Here is a 19769-nt window from a genome sequence, read left to right as displayed (position 1 = left end):
TTTAACTTTGAAGCTTATTTTCTCTCTCTATAATTTTGCTTAACGGAAATAAAAAACACAGTTTAGACACATTTTGACCTTCAAAGTTTAGTACAAGACATAATGCTAAGAGTTTCTGTTGTGTGAGATCTATGAAATTAGTGAAAAATTGTTTTGAAAATTATGAAGTGCTTAAAAATTAATCTAAATTCAAAATTTTATATACACCAATGTAATGATTAGTCTATTAAATGATTGCTTATTATACAACCATTTAATTCAAAATTGACATGTCACTGAAATAATGATAAGTCTTACGAATTTCATTACAAAAACATATTTTTATAATTTTTAATTAGTTGAATTAATAAATTATTGAGTTCACTTTGGTGTATCTAAGAATAATCCTTCTTAAACATTGTCAAATAACACGGCTTTAAATTTTGGTTTAGGTGCTCAAAATTAGGAGTTGACAGATTAGTCGTTAGGAAATAAGCTTTTAAACGACTGCGTATTATTAGATTTCTATAGAATTACTCGACATATCGGGGGTTAAAATAAATAGTTTATATATTTCTTACACTATAGCTTTAAGATTTAAATTTCTTAATTATATTTCTTTTTTTTTTTATTTTACTCTAATGATAAAAATATTAAACCTAATTTATTTAATAAATATTCATAATAGATCTAATGCAATTAGTAGATTAATTGTGAATTTTATACGATAAAAAGAACTAGAATTAAACTATATACACGATTAAACAATCCTAGTCAAAATTGACGTGTCATTAAAATAATGACACAACATATTTTCTTAATTTTTAATTAATTAAATTAATAAATTATTGAATGCACCTTTGGTGTATCTAAGAATAATCCTTATTAAACATTGTTAAATAAGACAGCTTCAAATTTTGTTTTAGGTGCTCAAAATTAAGAGTTGACAGATCAGTCCTTAGGAAATAAGCCTTCAAACGACTGCGCAGTATAAAATTTCTGTGGAATTACTCAACATCTGGGGCCACAGCTCAAAGGGGTTTAGATAAATAGTTTATATATTTCTTATACTATAGCCTTAAGATTTAAATTTCTTAATTATATTTCTTATTTTTTGTTTTACTATAATGATAAAATTATTAAACCTAATTTATTTAATAAATATTCATAATATATCTGATGAAATTAGTAGATTAATTGTGAATTTTTTACAATAAAAAGAGCTAGAATTAAACTATATACACAATTATGTTTATTAATAAATTAAAGTAATACAAGTATTGCCAATGAAAGTGTAATTCAGTTGATTTTTCTATATCATAATAAATATATAAAATATGAAAATTTCGAGTTTGAATCTTTACATCTATCTCTTTTTATTATATAAATCAACTTTATTCACGTGGTATAAGTAATAACTCTACATTTTATTTAAAAAATTAAATTAATTAGTAAATATTTTAGAAATTAAATACAAATCCTAAATTCATTAGGATTAAATTTAAAATCACAAATTAAGTCCTAAATAAATTTATAACTTCAATTATATATATGTGTGTGGGCTAAACTTTAATTACAAATCTAAGCTTAAACACCAATAGGAGTAGATTACTTCTTACAGTCGGTTTTATTAGTTCAAGTGCTCCACAGACACCACTAGATAAGCGACCGATCGTCGTAAATGCTTGACTTAAATTCGACTCAAAAACCTCCTGATCACTTCACTCACTCAAATCAAACTCAGATTCTGAACAAACCTAATTTCAAGCATAAGAACTGAAAAATGCTGCAGACAAGGTTAGTAAGCTCTTTATTTTTCTCTGTTTATTCAATTCATCTCAATGGTTAAATTGGTGATTCTTGTTTATGTATCAGTTTGATACTAATTATCATTTCTCTCTTGGGCGTTTGAAACAGGGTTTGGAGATTTGTGGCATGCCTATGGGTAAAAGACACGGATAAATCAATATGCTGTAGATGATTACTGCCCTGTGTGCATAAAAGTATTGAAATTCAAAAGCCTCATATGGTTTCAACAAGAAATCACGTTTATCCCGATGCATCATTGGGTAGAAATCATGTTCTTTTTTCTTTTAATGTTTCAACAGCTGAGTTTTCTAGAGTGGATGAAAGTAGGGGAAGTGATAGTTTTCTTGTAGAGTCCTCAATATCTGTGCATACTGATAGTTGTAGATCCTCTGTTGGTAGTTGTAGTGCTATGGGCGATGATTATCAAAATTTTCCCTTTAGGTTTTCTACACCACACAGTAACAATATAAAGGATTGCTGTATTGATGCTGAATCATCTTCTAGAGTGGATTATGCGACTGAAGGATGTCCACTTTCTTTAGATGAGCGATTGGGAGTAGAATTCTACAGGTCAGAATTATCTACATATTGTTGAGAATTTGTATGCTTCGGGGCCTTTGCGTTGGGAAGATGAAGCAACATTGACAAATCTACGTCGTACGATTCATATTTCAGATGGGGAGCATTTGATGGTGCAAAGAAATTTGTTACCTGCTAATAGTATGCTTCTTGTCAGCTGACCTGATTTAGTCTCTTTTTTCTCCTCTAATATATTTTCCTTAATTGATGTCAAGATGTTGTAAGGAATAAATGGCATGAAAGAAATGTATAATCTAGATAATTTTTGTTTATCTTTTGATTTATCAAGTTACAACAGCTTATTCGTATTTTTAAAATTTTCCTTTTAGTTTTTTTTTAATTTAATTGGCTGAATGTGTATTCAATTTCAGCAAATGAATCACAATAGTTTTTTGAAGTTACTGTTTTTAATCTGTATTTGCCTATTTGGTATTTTCTACTTGCTCAGTTTATTGAACTTGTACTTTGAGAAGCAATCTGTCAAATAGATGTTAAACAAATTTCCAGTCATGTAAAAAGGTAATCTTTTCCAAAGTGTTAATGGTCAGAAACCCCAACAGGCTCCGTTATACTCTGAAAATATTTTGCGGGATGAGAGAGAAATATTTATATATTTTTTCAACGTCAAAGTGAATACGCTTTGCAAGTCCTCCAATGAGTTGTATGAGGCAACATACACACTTGATTTCCCGCAGAAACTCGTGACTAGCTGCTCTGGCCACTGGTATGATGTTTTTTATCATTTTATTTAGAATTTTAAGAGGTAGTATATATATATATATATATATATATATATATATATAAAAGGTTTAATAAGAGTTGCATTATAAAAATTTGAAAATATTAAAAAAATAAAAATAGTTTAAATTGAACTCAATTCACTTAATGTAAAAATGAAATATCAAGACTGACTTTATCAGTTTGGTTTGATTCATATGAATCGTGTATAGTTTAGAAAAAAAATTGATCTATCTTTATAATTTTTAGTTTTATAATTAATTTTTTATAAAAAAGTTAAAGTCAACCTAATAATTTAAATAAATAAAAAAATTGTTATTTCCTTTTTTCTCTTTTTTTTTTCTTTACTTTATTCTCTTTACTCTCCAAACAAGAGAGATAAAAAAGTAATTTCATTTCCTTTCTTCCTTGGAATAAATTATTAATTTATATCTAAGTCCTTAAAATTTAATAAAACTCGCATATTAATTGTTATTTAAAGTTTAAGTAAAGATTGAATTCTTGAATTTCAATTTTATTAAACAAATTGATCCTTTCCTTCCAATTTATCGTCTGAAAAAATTATTTTATAATGGCAAAATTGCCCTTGTATGAAAGGAATCTTCTTTTACCTCTAAATATTTCACTATTAATAATTAGAATAATTTATAACTAAGTTTATAAGATTTGGTAAAATTCATATATTAATTCTTGTTTAAAATTTAGCTAATAATTGAGTCTTTAAATTTCAATTCCGTTCAATAAATTAGTTCTTCGGTTAAAAAGATAATTAATTTATCGTTAGTGTATTGACCACTAACATTATTAAGAAAAGAAATTCCCTTTATGATAATTTAATAAAAAAGTATTTTTATTTCATTTTTAAAATAGCATTATTAAGGCCGCTATCTTTCCTCAAAAGCCATAGACTCCACAATGAAGCAAGGAATAAAACGATTCATGCATCGTTATCAAAAAGCCATAGAATCCATTATTATGCAAACTGCAAAGACTTAAAGGGATCAATACCATTATTCTTCATCTTTTTGCCTCTCATTTTCACTTCACTTTATTTTCTCTCTTCACTTTTCAATCAAGAGAGAGAAAAGTAATTTCATTTCCATCATTCTCTCCACTCTCAATTTCTCTCCTCTCCCTTTCTTTCTTATCATTTTTTCAAACAAAGAGTTCATTTTTCATCCCTTAGATTTCTTGTAATAACTTAGCTTCTGTTCATTTTTTTACGCTTCTGTCCAATTCTTCATAAGCTATGGGTCACGTCTTTTCAATTCAATGCGGTGATGCCTTGATCGGTCGTTGCTGGGATTGCGTTGCTGGACAAGCTCTTTATGTATGTCAGCTTGAAGACAATCTTCTAGAACTTGAGACTGCAAGAGATAAATTAAGAGAGCTGAGCAATGATGTGATGCGGTGGGTCAACAGTGAGGAAACTCCACAAACAGTGCAGCTGGATCGATTTGGAGGATGGCTTTCAAGGGTAGACGCTACCATTACTGAAGTTGATTCTCTCCTCAACAGAGCTACGCGAGAAAGACAGAAATTGTGTCTCGCAGGCTGTTGCTCCAAGAACTGTAAGTCCACCTACATGTTTGGGAAAAGCGTTTCCAGAAGCCTCAAACATGTGGTTGGTTTGATGAGTGAAGGAGATTTTAAGGAAGTGGTTGAGAGGACACTTCCAGAACCAGTGGTTGTAGGAAATGTTAATCCAACATTGGGCACTGAAACTACCTTAGACGAGGCATGGAGCTACATCACGGGAGATGCGGTGAGAATTGTTGGCATATACGGTATGGGGGGAGTCGGTAAAACTACTCTTCTTACTAAAATCAACAACAGATTTGCCACTATATCTAATAATTTTGATGTTGTGATTTCGGCTGTGGTTTCTAAAGATTTGAAACCTGAGAAGATTCAAGAGCAGATTTGGAAAAGAATTGGCTTTTTGGATAAGAAATGGAAAAAGAAAAGCCTCCGTGAGAAAGCGGAAGACATATTTCGTGTACTGAGTAGAAAGAAATTTGTATTATTATTAGATGACATATGGCGGCGAGTTGACCTTGAAGAGATTGGGGTTCCTCTACCTACTAGACAAAACAGATGCAAGATAGTATTCACAACACGCTCTTGCAGAGTAGGCGGGCAAATGGAAGCTGAAAAGATGATAAAAGTAGAACCTTTGGCTTGGGAAGAAGCTTGGGCGTTGTTTCAGAAGAAGGTTGGGGATATTGATTTTGATATTGTTCCTCTGGCTCAAGATGTTGCTAAAGAGTGTAGTGGGTTGCCAATCGCACTCATTACCATTGGTAGAGCCATGGCCAGTAAAATTACAAAGGAAGAATGGGAGCATGCTCTTGAGGTACTTAGAAGCCCTGCCTCAATCTTACTGCATGGAGGATGAGGTAATTCGGACATGGAGGTTGAGGTATTTGTATGATTGAAGTTTAGTTATGACGGTTTGCTTAGTGATAAAGTTAAATTTTGTTTCTTATATTGTTCCTTATTTCCGGAAGAGTTTGAAATTGAGAAAGATGACTTAGTACATTATTGGATTTATGAGAATTTTTGTGCTCGCAATGAGGCATATTCTATAATTGGCACTCTTGTTGGGGCATGTTTATTGGAAGAGAAAGGCCGACATGTGAAAATGCATGATGTGATTCGTGATATGGCTCTGTTGATAGCATGTAAATATGAAAAAGAAAAACATAAGTTTTTTGTGGAAGCGGGTGCCCAATTAACTCGAGTACCAGAGGTTGGAAAATGGGAAGTATCAAAGCGGATGTCCTTGATGGCAAACTCCTTCGAGAGAATCCAAGAAGTTCCTAGATATCCTGATCTTTTGACTTTATTTCTCAGCGATAATCGTAATTTGAGTGAGATCGGTGATTGTTTCTTTCAGTTTATGGGTACACTAACCGCTTTAGACCTATTAAGTACTAATATCAAAAAATTGCCGGTAGGAATATCAAAATTGAACTCATTGCAATATCTTAATCTGTCATGGACGTTGATAAGTCAATTGCCAATTGAATTGAAAATGTTGGTAAATCTGAAATATCTGAACTTGGTGTGTAATTTCAAGCTAAATATGATTCCAAGGGGAGTCATATCCAGTTTATCATCATTGCAAGTTTTGAAAATGTACAACGTTGGTTTTCTTTGGGTCGAAGAATTGGAAGATAATATATTGAGGGAAGAGAACAAGCTAATAGAGGAGCTACAATGTTTGGAACACTTGAATGAATTGAGCAAGACAATAAGAAGTGTCTCGGATCTCCAGAGTTATGTCAACACCCACACATTAGTCAACTGTACTCGAGCTCTATGGCTTAATTTGTTTCCAAGTAAACAATCTCTCAACATTTGGTGGTTGGCAAATATGAAGAATCTAGAAGATATGGTGATAATTGGTGGAAGAAATTCGTAAGAGTTGGGTGTTAATGTTGTAATGGAAGAGATAGAAGCACATGATGCGGTGGAGGTCTGGGCAACTCAATGATCTCAAGGAAGACATACTTTAATAGCCTTCATACATTGACTTTAGGAGGAAGCCTCAGTTGAGGGATCGACATGGGTTATTCTAGCTCCAAATTTGACGTGTTTGACTGTGGACGTGAACAAGCATATAGAAGAGATAATAAGTGTTGAAAAGTTAGATGGTGTTCAAGTTGGGGATGAAAATTTTAACCCATTTTTTAAACTCCAAGTGCTCAGGTTGCTTGTTTTACCACATTTGATAAGCATATATCCCAATGCCTTGTCCTTTCCCTCTCTAGAAAGAATCGAAGTAAATGAATGCCCACAGCTTAAGAAGCTGCCATTAAACTCGAGCAGCGCAAATGGAGGCAAAGTAGAGATTAAAGCAGAGGAACAATGGTGGAAAGATGTTGAATGGGAGGATGATTCTACTAAAACTACCTTTCTACCGTGCTTTGTGCATTCTCGCTCCCTTTGGTAATTGGTTTTCATTTTCAACTTTGTATTTTTTCGTTTTGACATATTTTGATCATATTATATCTTGCATCAAACGCTTAAAGGCTTTCAAAATTATTGTTGACTGTGATTTCTAATGCAATTTTTTTGGCGGGGATGAGTGGCAAACTATGGAATGGTCTGTGAGAGCAAATGCTGCATTTGGCTTTGGATGTCAGTATTGGTGGATGTGTTACTGCCAAATGGAGTGATTTTGGTACTCAAGTATCAGGACTACAATTCTTGCGCATTTTCTCTTTGCATGCGTAGCTTTTGCTTTGATTTTATTTTGAGATGTTTTCTTGAGTTTGTGCCTACCAATGCCTTCTACCTGAAATTAAAGTTGAGTTTGCTTAGTATAAGCTCATTTTATGTTTGGTCTGAATTTTGCATATCATTTTAGGGATGGGTCCTTAGATACATATATTCCATGTATATTTGTGCTCTTTATTTTTCTATAATCAAAAGCTTATTATAACCTTTGCCTCTGGTTTGAGAAATTAACCTTCTTCACTTGAAATCTTGAATCGTCTTTCATCAATTATTGCTTGGAATTTTACTTTTGAGTGTTTAGTTTAATCTCATTTTATTAATTTTCATTATTATCAATTTCTTTATTTTGCGAATTATTAAATTAGTCATTGTTTGAATTTAGTTTTGCATTTTCATACCTTATGCTTCAAATTCCTAAATTTCTTTTATTAATTTGATTAAAATACAATTTTAACATATTTTATTTTATATCAAAAATTCAATCATTAACACAACTCCTCGTGGGAACGATATTTTTTTCTATACTACTTGAACGACCCGTGCACTTGCGGTTGGGACACATCAAACCGCAAGTGCACGGGTCGTACAAGTAATATAGAAAAGATATCGTTCCCACGAGGAGTTGTGTTAATGATTGAATTTTTGATATAAAAGTTGACTAAATTGAACTATTTTTGAAATTAAAGAAATAAATTGATGGGTATTTGAGTATGAAATCTATATGTGCAAAATTAATAATCTATCCAACAATGTATTAATTAAACTAAAATTGCTTCAATTTGAAATAAGCAAGTTGAAATATGGCAAAATTTAAAATGGCAAGCAATTAAATTTGATTTGAAATTAACAATTATAAAAAGGCGATTCCGGAGTTCGGGATTTAATATTCGAGCTATTTTGGGATTTTAAATTGGTTATCCAATATTGCGGAACTTACAGGTTTTAAGGAGATTAATTCTTAAATCCTTTGAATACCCTTTCGAAACAAAGAGTGTCTTAATCAATCTAATCCTACTTTCGTGGAGTTAGAGTTAATTAAGACCCATTAGGTTCTTTAATTAATATGTGAATCCTCTTAATCCTTAGTCTATTTCTAGATCTAAGTTGATTAAGTCCAATTTCTTGATTATCTATCACAAGGCCTTCTCCTTTCGGTGCCTCAACCATGGATTAAGAACATCACTTAATGGGATCCTACACTAAGCATGTCATTAAGCACACAAGAAATGAATAAAACTCATTAAGACCACAAAATATGGATTAGCCAATCAAAATCCACAAAATATCTCAAATATTACAACCCTTACTCCGGAATCAAAATAAACTACTCACTACCCATAATGCTTACAAGATATTCTAAGTTTAAATGGAAATAAAGCTTTAATCTAAGCTAAGAAACAAAAAGCTCAACACTAGAAATGTAGGAAGAATGTAAGAAAGGAAAGAAATCTCCAAATCTGGTTGGAAATGGTGTGTGAGGTGAATGTGACTCTTCAGCTGCTGCCTCTCCTCTCCCTTTTCTTCCTTTTCTGCTCCTCTCTCCTCTAAAATGGGAAATAAGGCTATTTATAGAAATTTTCTGACATGGAGCCCTAAAATGGTGTGTTTTAGGAGGAATTTTCTGAGGGAATCTTCTGCCAGCTCATTAATGAACTCTTTGTGGGACTGCATAAGTGGACTGCATAAGTCATGCAGTCCCTTATGCAGTTTTCGGCTGGTTCTGGCTCACTTATGCGAAACTGCATGACCAGGTGCATAGGTTATGCACAATTCCGTGAGATTGCATAAGGGGTCGTGAATCTGCATAAGCCATGCACTCTCCTTATGCACAATTCGGCAGGTATTGGAACAGTGATTTTTCTCCTTATGCAGATCTGCATGGCTTATGTGGCAAGTTATGCGCAATTTGGCCAATGCATATTTCAACTTTGAAACTTGTTTTTGGCATCTTTAGCTGTAGAGATCACTCCTCAATGGCAAAATTTCTTTTTTAATCCTTCAAAAACACCATTTTTCCTACAAAACAAAGTAAAATTTACAAATTATTCCAAGATTGACAAATATGAAAAACTAACTAAATAAATAATGAAATTAACTAAAAGTGACTAATAATCAAATAAAATGGCTATGAAATTAAACCTAAATGATTATGCAAAATGTATGCATCAAATACCCCCAAACTCAAGCTTTTGCTTGTCCTCAAGCAAACTTTAAAATGTGATGCAAAATTCTTTAGGGGTGCCTTATCCAAAGAGCTATGAAAATCACCTATTAAAGTAACTTAACACACCTTTAGCCATACCAACAATCCATATACCCATCCTTCAAAATGCAAAGAATCTAATGCTTATCCAAGCTTTCACCGCTTAGCCATCAAGTCAATTATCATTCAAAATCCCCAAACCAACCAATCAAAAGAGAGAGTCATGCTCAAAAGGAGTTCTAGAACAATCAATAGTCAAGGTGTCTCTATATGGAATGATGAAATTGAATGAATGAATGAATAGTTTTCCAATCCCATAGGCAAATTCCCTACTCCTATCTCCACTAATGTAGCAAGTACTATCAAGAGATCAAAGGTCTTTTTAGGGATGTAATGGGGCTATGGGGTTCAAAATGAGGCTAAGAAGAAAAATGGGTAAAAAGGGTTCAAAGCATGAGAATATTTTCAATTTTGAAACATAAGGTACACTTCTTATTTTATTACTATTTTTTTCTTTTTTTCTTTTTTTTATATATATATTTATATGGGAGAGAGAAATACACAATGAGGATTGTCAAGTGCTAGCATAATTTACAAAACACATAAAAATGGAGGGACATTTTAATTCTTTAAACTTGTATCTTGCATTTCCTTTTGAAGATTGTCCCTAAAATTGCCACCCCCAAACTCATTTCTTTTAATACTTTGGGTGGATTTTTTTTCATTTTGAATGACAATAGTGAAAAGCACATATACTAGCACTTTTACAAGGTGACAAGCATTTCTTCTCCCTTTTATTGTATTTTTTTTATTTATTTTTTATTTTTTTCTCTTTTTTTTATTATTTTTTTATGTACCTAATGTTATAAATAATTATTCTCATGAAAAGGGTTGGAGTGTTTGGTTCATTGGCTAGGTAACAATAAGGATTTCAAGAAAAATTAGGGATAAAAAGGCTCAAAGGGGCTTGCAAGGGTCAATTTTAATTAGGAAAAGGGCCAAAGGTTTAAAATGAGAAGGTTTAAATCAAAGAATGCCTAATCATCTCTCTTTTCAAGTACAAGCTGGTATTTCGCCTTGAAAGGTCTAGAACTTTTGTTCTAGGATTGGTGAGACATCATTTGACAACCTTATATCCAATAATTCCCCCTAAACATTCCAATCTCTAAAGGACTAGTTGGGTGGCTTTTTGGCTAAGAAGATATAGGCTAGAGATAAACACTTCAAAACCTTGCACCTCTTAGGAAACTTTCAATCCACAAACCCAACTAAAGGTAAGTCAAATCACTCTCATAGGTAGCTTTTCAATACTCAAGGGATTTGGCAAAAGATTTTTAATGCATGATGCATGATTCCTAAAAATGAGTAATGCATTAACTAAATGGAGGAAGTCTATTTGTGTGCAATGTATACAATTTCTAAGTGATGTATAATGTGTGTGTAAATGTATTATGATGTGTGTGTGTAAGGATGTATATGTAAAATATTTACAATATATGTAAATGGAATGGGATGAGATGCTCCTATACTCAAAATGTGAAAAATGAAGTAGAAATAAAAAATCAAAATGTGCAACCCAAACTCAAAATTAGACATTGTCCTCAATGTCTCAAGCAGTGTATTATAAAAACTCAAAGTAAACAGGAATTACCAGGAATTGTGAGATTTAAGAGCAAAAAGAAAGAGTTACCTGGTATGGAGCAGATGAGAAGTCAAGAATTAATGGGGATGCATAAGAAGCTGCATAGGTTATCTGAGAATAAAGTCTTTGTCTGAACAAGTGCATAAGTAGGGTGTATAAGCTATGCGGGTTCTGCATAGGTGGCAATATGGACTGCACATGCTATGCAAAATATTTGCATGAGGGGATTCACAGCCTATGCAGTTCTGCATGAGTGTCATAGAGGACTGCACAGGCTATGCAAAATATTTGCATAAGGGTATTCATAGCCTATGCAGTATATTCAAAAGCTGCTGCATGATGATGAGCAAGGAAAATGTGCAACCACCAGTAGAAGCATGCAAATATATACAGTATGGACAAATATGCACAAAAGGGCGATAAAGGAAATGAAAATCAATGAAAAACTAATGTAATAGCTATCCAATAAAACTTCAAAAAAAATGATTCAAAACAAACTAAAATTGTTTCAACATATCTACAAAGAAAAACTCCTACAAGTTTGAACAAAAGTAAAACAGAAACTAATCTAATTCTATTATTTTTCCCTTGTCCAAAGATGCTGCTAAAGGACTGGTTGGAGCTGCTTGCTATCGAAGTGATGGTTTTGGAGGAGGTGATGGAGGTGGAGGTGGGAAAATGGGTGCCGAAAACAAATTTTGATTTGAACAGGACATGTGTTAAGGCTGCATAAGGAAAAGTGGGTGTGCATAACTTATGCACTCTCTTATCTGTGTTTGTGGGTGATAAAAAGTGTGAAAAACTGATTATGCAAGAGTGCATAGCTTATGCACTAACTTATGCAAGTTTCGGCTTGTTTTGGAATTCAGAGAAATAGGTCATGCGGAAGTGCATAAGTCATGCACTGTCCTTATGCACCTCTCGGCAAGTTTTGGAATTTCGAGTTTGTGGTTATGCGGAAGTGCATAAGCTATGCACTTTGCTTATGCACCTCTCGGCAGGTTTTGAAATTCAGAATTTGTGGTCATGCAGTTGTGCATAAGTTATGCACTCTGCTTATGCACCTCTCGGCAGGTTTTGATTTTTGGGGAGTTCGATCATGCGGAAGTGCATAAGCTATGCACTGTCCTTATGCAGGTCTCGGTGGATAGAGAAAATGCAGGATTTGAAGTCATGCAGAAGTGCATAAGTCATGCACACACTTATGCAAGTTTTGACAGATATGAATTTTGACAAAAATGTGGCTATGCAGAGTTGCATAAGCTGTGCACCTCCTTATGCAGTTTGCAACAGAGATGAAAATGGCAGGAATTGTGGTTATGCAGGATTGCATAAGCTATGTAGTTACTTATGCACAATTCAACAAGATTGAGAGAACAACTGAAAATGATTTGCAAGTGTGAAAAATACCCTAGAATGAAGAAATATAATTCCATGAAGCATAAACCATGAGAAATTTTCACCAAAAACACATCAATATATACAAAGTCCATCAAAATTGTATCACACAAGCTTGTAAAAATGAATCCTGCATAAAAGGCCTTTGTGAACCATGCCATTTTGACTCAAATTCTGCAAATCAACATTTAACACATTAAAGCTTAATAAAATCTGCATAAAGTTGCATTATCCACAAATGAGAAATGAACTCTCCAAGTTATGCCAAGAAAATGCAATATGTCCACCTTGAATCCCACAACCCAAATAAGCTCAAAACTATAAAGATGACCCACTTACCACCATATTAACATTAAAAGCACAAATACTTAAAAGTTACACACCCAACCTCACCAAGAACATAAGTCATCTGCTACAGACCCCTCCTTTGCTGCAGAATTTCTTTTTTTTTTTCTCTGCATAAACCAGGTAGCAAACCTGCACAGGTTATGCAAAGAAAATCAATCAATTTTGGGAGAATTGAAGGATAAAATATCGCTTAAAGGGTCACTCCCCATCAGTTCACCTTTCTCCATTGAAATACATCTACAAAGGACAAGATTCAACAATGTCAAAAATTTGAATTTGGGGAGATTTAAGATAAAAACAAAAGCAATGCAAATAAAAGTAAATCAACAAAAGCAAAATAAAAGAACTTGGGGTGCCTCCCAAGAGGGCTAATTTATAGTCCTTAGCTGGACTCTTTTCATGTTTCATGGTGGCTGAAATTGGAATTTATTGCCTCTGTTTCCAATAGGTGCTTCAATGAATCTATACTTCATTTTCTTTCCATCACATGAGAAGATCCTTGTTGCTTTGTCTAAAAATCCGACCATTTCTTTCTTGACAACCTTTGGTGCATGTTCGTGGGAAGGGTCGCCAAAAAATTAGAAGATGTGATTGCGTTAAAAGCCAAAGGAGATTTTAAGGAAGTGTTGAGAGGACACTTCCAGAACTAGCGGTAGTAAGAAACGTTAATCCAACAGTGGGCACTGAAACTACCTTAGACGAGGCATGGAGCTTCATCATGGGAGATAAGGTGGGAATTGTTGGCATATACGGTATAGGGGGAGTCGGTAAAACTACTCTCCTTACTCAAATCAACAACAGATTTGCCACTATATTTGATCATTTTGATGTTGTGATTTGGGCTGTGGTTTCTAAAGATTTCAAACCTGACAAGATTCAAGAGCAGATTTGGAAAAAAATTGGCTTTTTTGATGAGAAATGGGAAAAAAAAAAGCCTCCGTGAGAAAGCGGATGACGTATTCCATGTATTGAGCAGAAAGAAATTTGTATTATTGTTTGATGACATATGGCAGCGAGTTGACCTCGAAGAAATTGGGGTTCCTCTACCTACTAGACAAAATAGATGCAAGATAGTATTCACAACACGCTCTTACAGAGTAGGCGGGCAAATGGACGCTGAAAAGATGATAAAAGTGAAACCTTTGGATTGGGAAGAAGCTTGGGCATTGTTTTAGAAGAAGGTTGGGGATATTGATCTTGATATTGTTCCTTTGGCTCAAGATGTAGCTAAAGAGTGTAGAGGGTTGCCAATTGCACTCATTACCATTGGTAGAGCCATGGCTAGCAGAAATACAAAGGAAGAATGGAAGCATGCTCTGGAGGTACTAAGAGGCTCTACATCAAGCTTACCGGTCATGGAGGATGAGGTATTTCATGATATGGAGGTTGAGGTATTTGTAAGATTGAAGTTTAGTTATGATAGTCTGCTTAGTGATAAAGTTAAATTTTGTTTCTTGCATTGTTCCTTGTTTCCGGAAGACTTCGAAATTGAGAAAGATGACTTGGTACATTATTGGATTTATGAGAATTTTTGTGCTCGAAATGAGGCATATTTTATAATCGGTTCTCTTGTTGGGGCCTGTCTATTGGAAGAGAAAGGCGAACATGTGAAAATGCACGATGTGATTCGTGACATGGCTCTGTGGATTGCACGTAAATATGAACACGAAAAGCACAAGTTTTTTGTGGAAGCGAGTGTCCAATTAACTCAAGTAAGAGAGGTTGGAAAATGGGAAGGATCAAAACGAATGTCCCTGATGGCAAACTCCTTTGAGAGAATCCATGAAGTTGATGCATGCATTTTATATCATCATTTAGGTATAATTTTTGCACATAATTTACCCTTATTCATAGCTATTATTTTAGATATTAGTATATATTTAGTCAATTTTACAATTTTCACATTTCTTAGTTTAATTTTTGGAATTTATTTGTTTTGTAGGTTAAATCTGGAGAAATTTGATGTATTTTGATCAGAGTAGCCATTTGGAGGAGATTAAAATCGAATTGCAAAAATTTTTAAGTTTAAAAAAAAAAAAAAAAAAAAAAAAAAAATTGGCCGAGAGCGACACAACCTGCGGCACAACCGAATTAGCTCATGTCGCAGGTTGTGTCGATCGTCAGATATTCACACCGAGAGCGACACAACCCGCGACACAACTGACTCGGCTTATGTCGTTTTTACTGGAAAATTTTTGACGTGGCATTTCGTTACTCCACCTTTTTACCTCACTTTCTGGATCCTTCCCCTTTTACCCATTCTAGAAAGTCCCTTGCCTATATAAAGTGCCCTTTATCACTTTCTTTTCATAGAGAGCAAGGGAGGCATTTTAGAAAGATAGAAAGAGGAAAGGGAGGAGCATCTTCTGCATCTTCTTCCAAAGCAGCAGAAGGATCACGTTTACGCACTTTTCTGCAGAGATCCTTCCGCAATTTCTTTGGGTTTTTCTACCCCTTTTAGCTTACATTTTCATTACTTCTTCATTTCTTCATTTGGGTTTGTCTTTAAACAATGATTTGTGAGTAGTTTATTGAGATTCTAGAGATGGGTTTGTAAATATTGATTTGTTTTGTGGTTTTGAACTGATTTAGCCATTTAAATGAAGATTGTTATATTTTGATTTATTGCTTGTGTGCTTATTTCCTTGCTTGATGAATGGGCCCTCATTAAGTTAAGTTTTAATCCTTAATAGATGGACTGAAAAGTGAATATTGGGGATGGATAATCTTGCAATAAACTTTATTTTCTTGGTGTTAGAAATAAGCTAAGAAGATTAAGGGAACTTTCCAAAAATCAATTAGAGCATTAATTGGGTTTTGTTAGATTTGAAATACCGTGAAACAGGGTTTGATTTAATGAAAACCAATTTTGAGATGCTTGAAAAGGTTTCAAAATTTAAGAATTGATTTCCCTCAAAATTGCAATTCTCATGTGTTTGGCTAAATTAGGGAAAAATCACATGCAAACAATATTGAAAATCCAATCTCTAGAATCAATTTATTTTTCATTGAAATTAGATATAAATTCTCCAAACCTCATAAATAGCAATTTCAATTTAAATCCAATTTAAATTTAATTCCAATTTAAATCCAATATCTAGAATTACTTTTTTTTTTTTAGATTTAATTCTTCTTAATTTCATAAATAGAAATTTCAAATTAATTTTTGGTAATCTAGTTTAATTAATTTTAGTTAATTGATTGATCTAGTTTTAATTCCTCAAATACCAATTTTAATTCCAAATTTCATTTTACATCTTTAATTTTTGTCTTAATTTTAATTTTTAGATTTTATTTTTAATATCTTTTAATTTTTGTCATTCTAATTAGCTTATACTTTTATTTCCAATTTAAGCACAATTCCCTGTGGGATCGATATCAATTTTTAAAACTATACTACTGTGACCCGTGCACTTGCGGACACACCGTATCAGAAGTTCCCATATGTCCCAATCTTTTAACTTTATTTCTCGGAGATAATCGTCTTTTGAGGGAGTTCAGTGATGGTTTCTTTCAGTTTATGGATACACTAAATGTTTTGGACCTCTCACGCACTGGTATAAGGGAATTGCCGGTGGGAATATCAAAATTGAACTCATTGCAATATCTTAATCTGTCAAGGACGTGGATATTACAATTGTCAGTTGAGTTGAAAATGTTGGTAAATCTAAAATATCTGAACTTGGAGTATAATTTGAATCTACAGAAGATTCCAATGGGAGTCATATCTAGTTTATCATCATTGCAAGTTTTGAAAATGTACAGTGTTGGTATTTTTGAGGTCCAACAAGGGGAAGATAATATATTGAGGGAAGATAATATGCTAATAGAGGAGCTAAAATATTTAGAACACTTGAATAAATTGACCAGCCTAATAACAAGTGTCTCAGTCTCAGAGTTATGGCAACACCACACATTACTTAACTGTACTCGAGCTCTAAGCCTTGAATTGTTTCCGGATCCACAGTCTCTCAACATTTGGTGGTTAACAAATATGAAGAATCTAGAAGTTATAGATATGGCTAGTGTTAGAAGTGATTTAAAAGTGTTGGGTGCTAGTAGCAGTAATTCAAAAAAGTTGGGTGTCGATGTTGTAATGGAAGAGATAGAAACATATTGTCACACCTTACCCCTCTGTAAGGCATAACATGATCCCGTAGAATACCTAATGAACTACCGAACTTCACCTACCGATAACTCATTAAGTACCCTACAAGGGATTTTAAAACAATTTTCTTATTTTTTGACAAGTGGTGAGCATTTTCTAGTAAGTACTTAAAACATTTAGTTGAAATTAAAACTAGTTAATATTTTGGTCCATTTTAGTTTTCCGCAAATTCTATAAAAATTTTGACAGAGTTTCCTCTGTATTTTGAGAAAACCGTTCTTTAAATACCTGTAAAAAGCACTTCTAAAAGTTTTTCTCAACCACTACTTCGATTTCACAATCAAACTCAGTCAATTTCTCAAAATTCACAAGTTCAATAGTTCTCAAAATACTGTCAATCAATATCATTCATATTCATTAAAAACAAAATAATTTATACGCAACCTTACAAATTTATATCAAAAGAAACATAAACTAAACTTTATTACAAACTTCATACAAATTTGTGTACAAGCTGCTCAAGAACCATTTTTACATGTCCATACATTTATGTGCAATATATACATCAAAAGAAGTATTTACAGTTAGGGTATAAATTATACCCGAAGGCTTCAAGCTGATGACTTCACACACTTCAAGAAATCATCTGCTCCTCTAGTCTCTGATTCTGCGACAGCAATAAAAGCTATCGCTGAGTACTAGGACTCAGTGGTGCACAATATACTAAAATAATCTTTATGCAAAGCTTAAAGCACATTCATTCAAAAATTTGGCTAAACATGAAAATTAAATACAATCATGCATTGTGAGATTTTACATGTAAACCAAGTTCATTTCAAAGTATCAAAACACATTTCATAAAACCCACAGTTAGATCACGCCATTCGAAACAAATAGAATCTCAATAGCCAGAGGCTAAAGAGAAATCATATCACAAGGCTAGCTAGCTCAAATATATGGATATCCATTCACATCCTCTTCTACTGGCACACCTCAACACTTCTCCAGAGAAGGAATCAAAATTCAAAACTAATTACCCCCACTAGTCGTGCTAGTGAGGTGTTCAAATATGTGGTCATGACACTGTGGTTTCAAAACTTACCTTAACAATTTGCTAAACATTGTCTTTTCAAATATACATAATAACTTTCAACAATTTAGATCAAACATCATAAGAATGCCATTATCCGATATTTCATATTATTCAAAACGATATGCAAAAGATGATTATAAAAGTATATGTTGTGCACAAACCTCAAACGAGTCGTCCCTTAGCCTCGACTCGGTTCCTCGGGTTCTGTCCCGATATTCTTTTCCACTGAAACACGAAATTTTCCAATGTTTCAGTACTAAAACTTAAAATAAATCCAAAATAAACTTAACTTCACATTTACCTAGCTCTAACGTGTTAAATTCGACGTTCTCGAAATTTTGTGTTTCGGGTTACTATTCACTGCACTATTCAAGTCAAATTATTGACTTTCTAAGGCTTAATAGGTATGGGAACTCCAACTTCACTCACATACCACATTTTGGCCACCAAACTTGTTGGTTTTGGTCATTTGTTTAAAGCTTAGGTCATTTTGGCAAAATTGCAAATTTTCGGTTTTGGTTCTCCGAAGTTGCACTATTCCATTGGTCGACCTACTGTTGGAATTTAACAAAACTTCCTTCATAGAAAATGTTCCTTATTGTCTTAAGTGTATTCTCATTTTTGGATCACCTCAATCGGAGTTTTGTAGCTCAAGTTATAGCCAAAATAAGTTTACTGTTCACGTGCACTGTTCATACTGGTATTTTGGGTCTGGCAGATTTTTGATCCAAATTTGGTCTAACTTTCTTCATATGAAATGTTCTACTATGTCTTAGGTTTCCATCGGTTCAAGAATCGCCTAAATCCGAGTTTTCTAGAGGGAATTATAGCCATCCAAACATTCTTTGCTCATCAAAATTCCGCAGAGTTGCAGGTTTGGTAACCTAACTTTGCTCAATAATTTGAATGGGTTAATGGTATAATTTGGGGTGATGTTCTTCATGAAAGTTTTAGATCTATATGCCCTCTAACCCCTGGCCAAATTTCAGGTCAATCTGACCTGTCTAACTCGAGTTATGACCAAATGAACAGTTACTGTTCATTTGGTCAGTTTAGTGCAGTGGCAGCCTGCAATCAATTCACTTTGGTCAATTGTTTCACCAAGTTTTGGTCAGTTTTTGGCCATGGTTCCTTAATGAAAATTGTGCTCTTTTATGTCTATTTTCATCTCCAATTGGTGGCATATCAATTGGACTTGTAAAATTTGAGTTTTGGTCCTTCAAAGTGGGTTTGGTCATGCTGCCAGCAGCATGACCATTAACCTACGAATTTGGTTTGATTTCCTACCATTCCCACACAATCCATTTGGTCATAATTGACCATTATTTCACTTCACAATAGGTCAAACATGCCATTTATGCATTTCTCCAAATTTTTGCCTCAAAACCCTAACATTCAAACCCTAGCTCTTCCATCTCATGCATTAAATCACAACTAGTGCACTTAACCTTAACCATTCAACTAATCAAAGCTTTTAAACTTATTCTAATGCATCAAATTCATGTAAATCATACTCCTCTCAAGCTGCCCGAATTTCAGTTTGGTCCTTCTCCCATGTTTTTATTTCATTTCATAATTTCTAAGCTCATTTCAATTATCACACATGCATTTAAATGGAAGAATAAGG

The 19769-nt window shown here is 33.5% G+C and overlaps 1 protein-coding gene across 1 annotated transcript in view; it reads left to right on the top strand.

Annotated features, from left to right (window-relative positions):
* The first annotated feature begins 4198 nt into the window (after positions 1-4198).
* LOC131180221 (probable disease resistance protein At5g63020) overlaps positions 4199-19769 on the top strand; it is an 81741-nt gene continuing 66170 nt past the window's right edge. The window contains exon 1 of the mRNA XM_058147854.1: positions 4199-5461. Within this exon, the coding sequence (XP_058003837.1) occupies positions 4355-5461 (1107 nt within the window). The 5' untranslated portion in view covers positions 4199-4354. The remainder of the gene's footprint in view (positions 5462-19769) is intronic.

Source organism: Hevea brasiliensis, chromosome 1 (genome assembly GCF_030052815.1).
Source record: "Hevea brasiliensis isolate MT/VB/25A 57/8 chromosome 1, ASM3005281v1, whole genome shotgun sequence".
NCBI lineage: Eukaryota > Viridiplantae > Streptophyta > Magnoliopsida > Malpighiales > Euphorbiaceae > Hevea > Hevea brasiliensis.
Note: the sequence above shows the minus strand (reverse complement) of the source record. Positions and strands in the feature narration are given on the sequence as shown.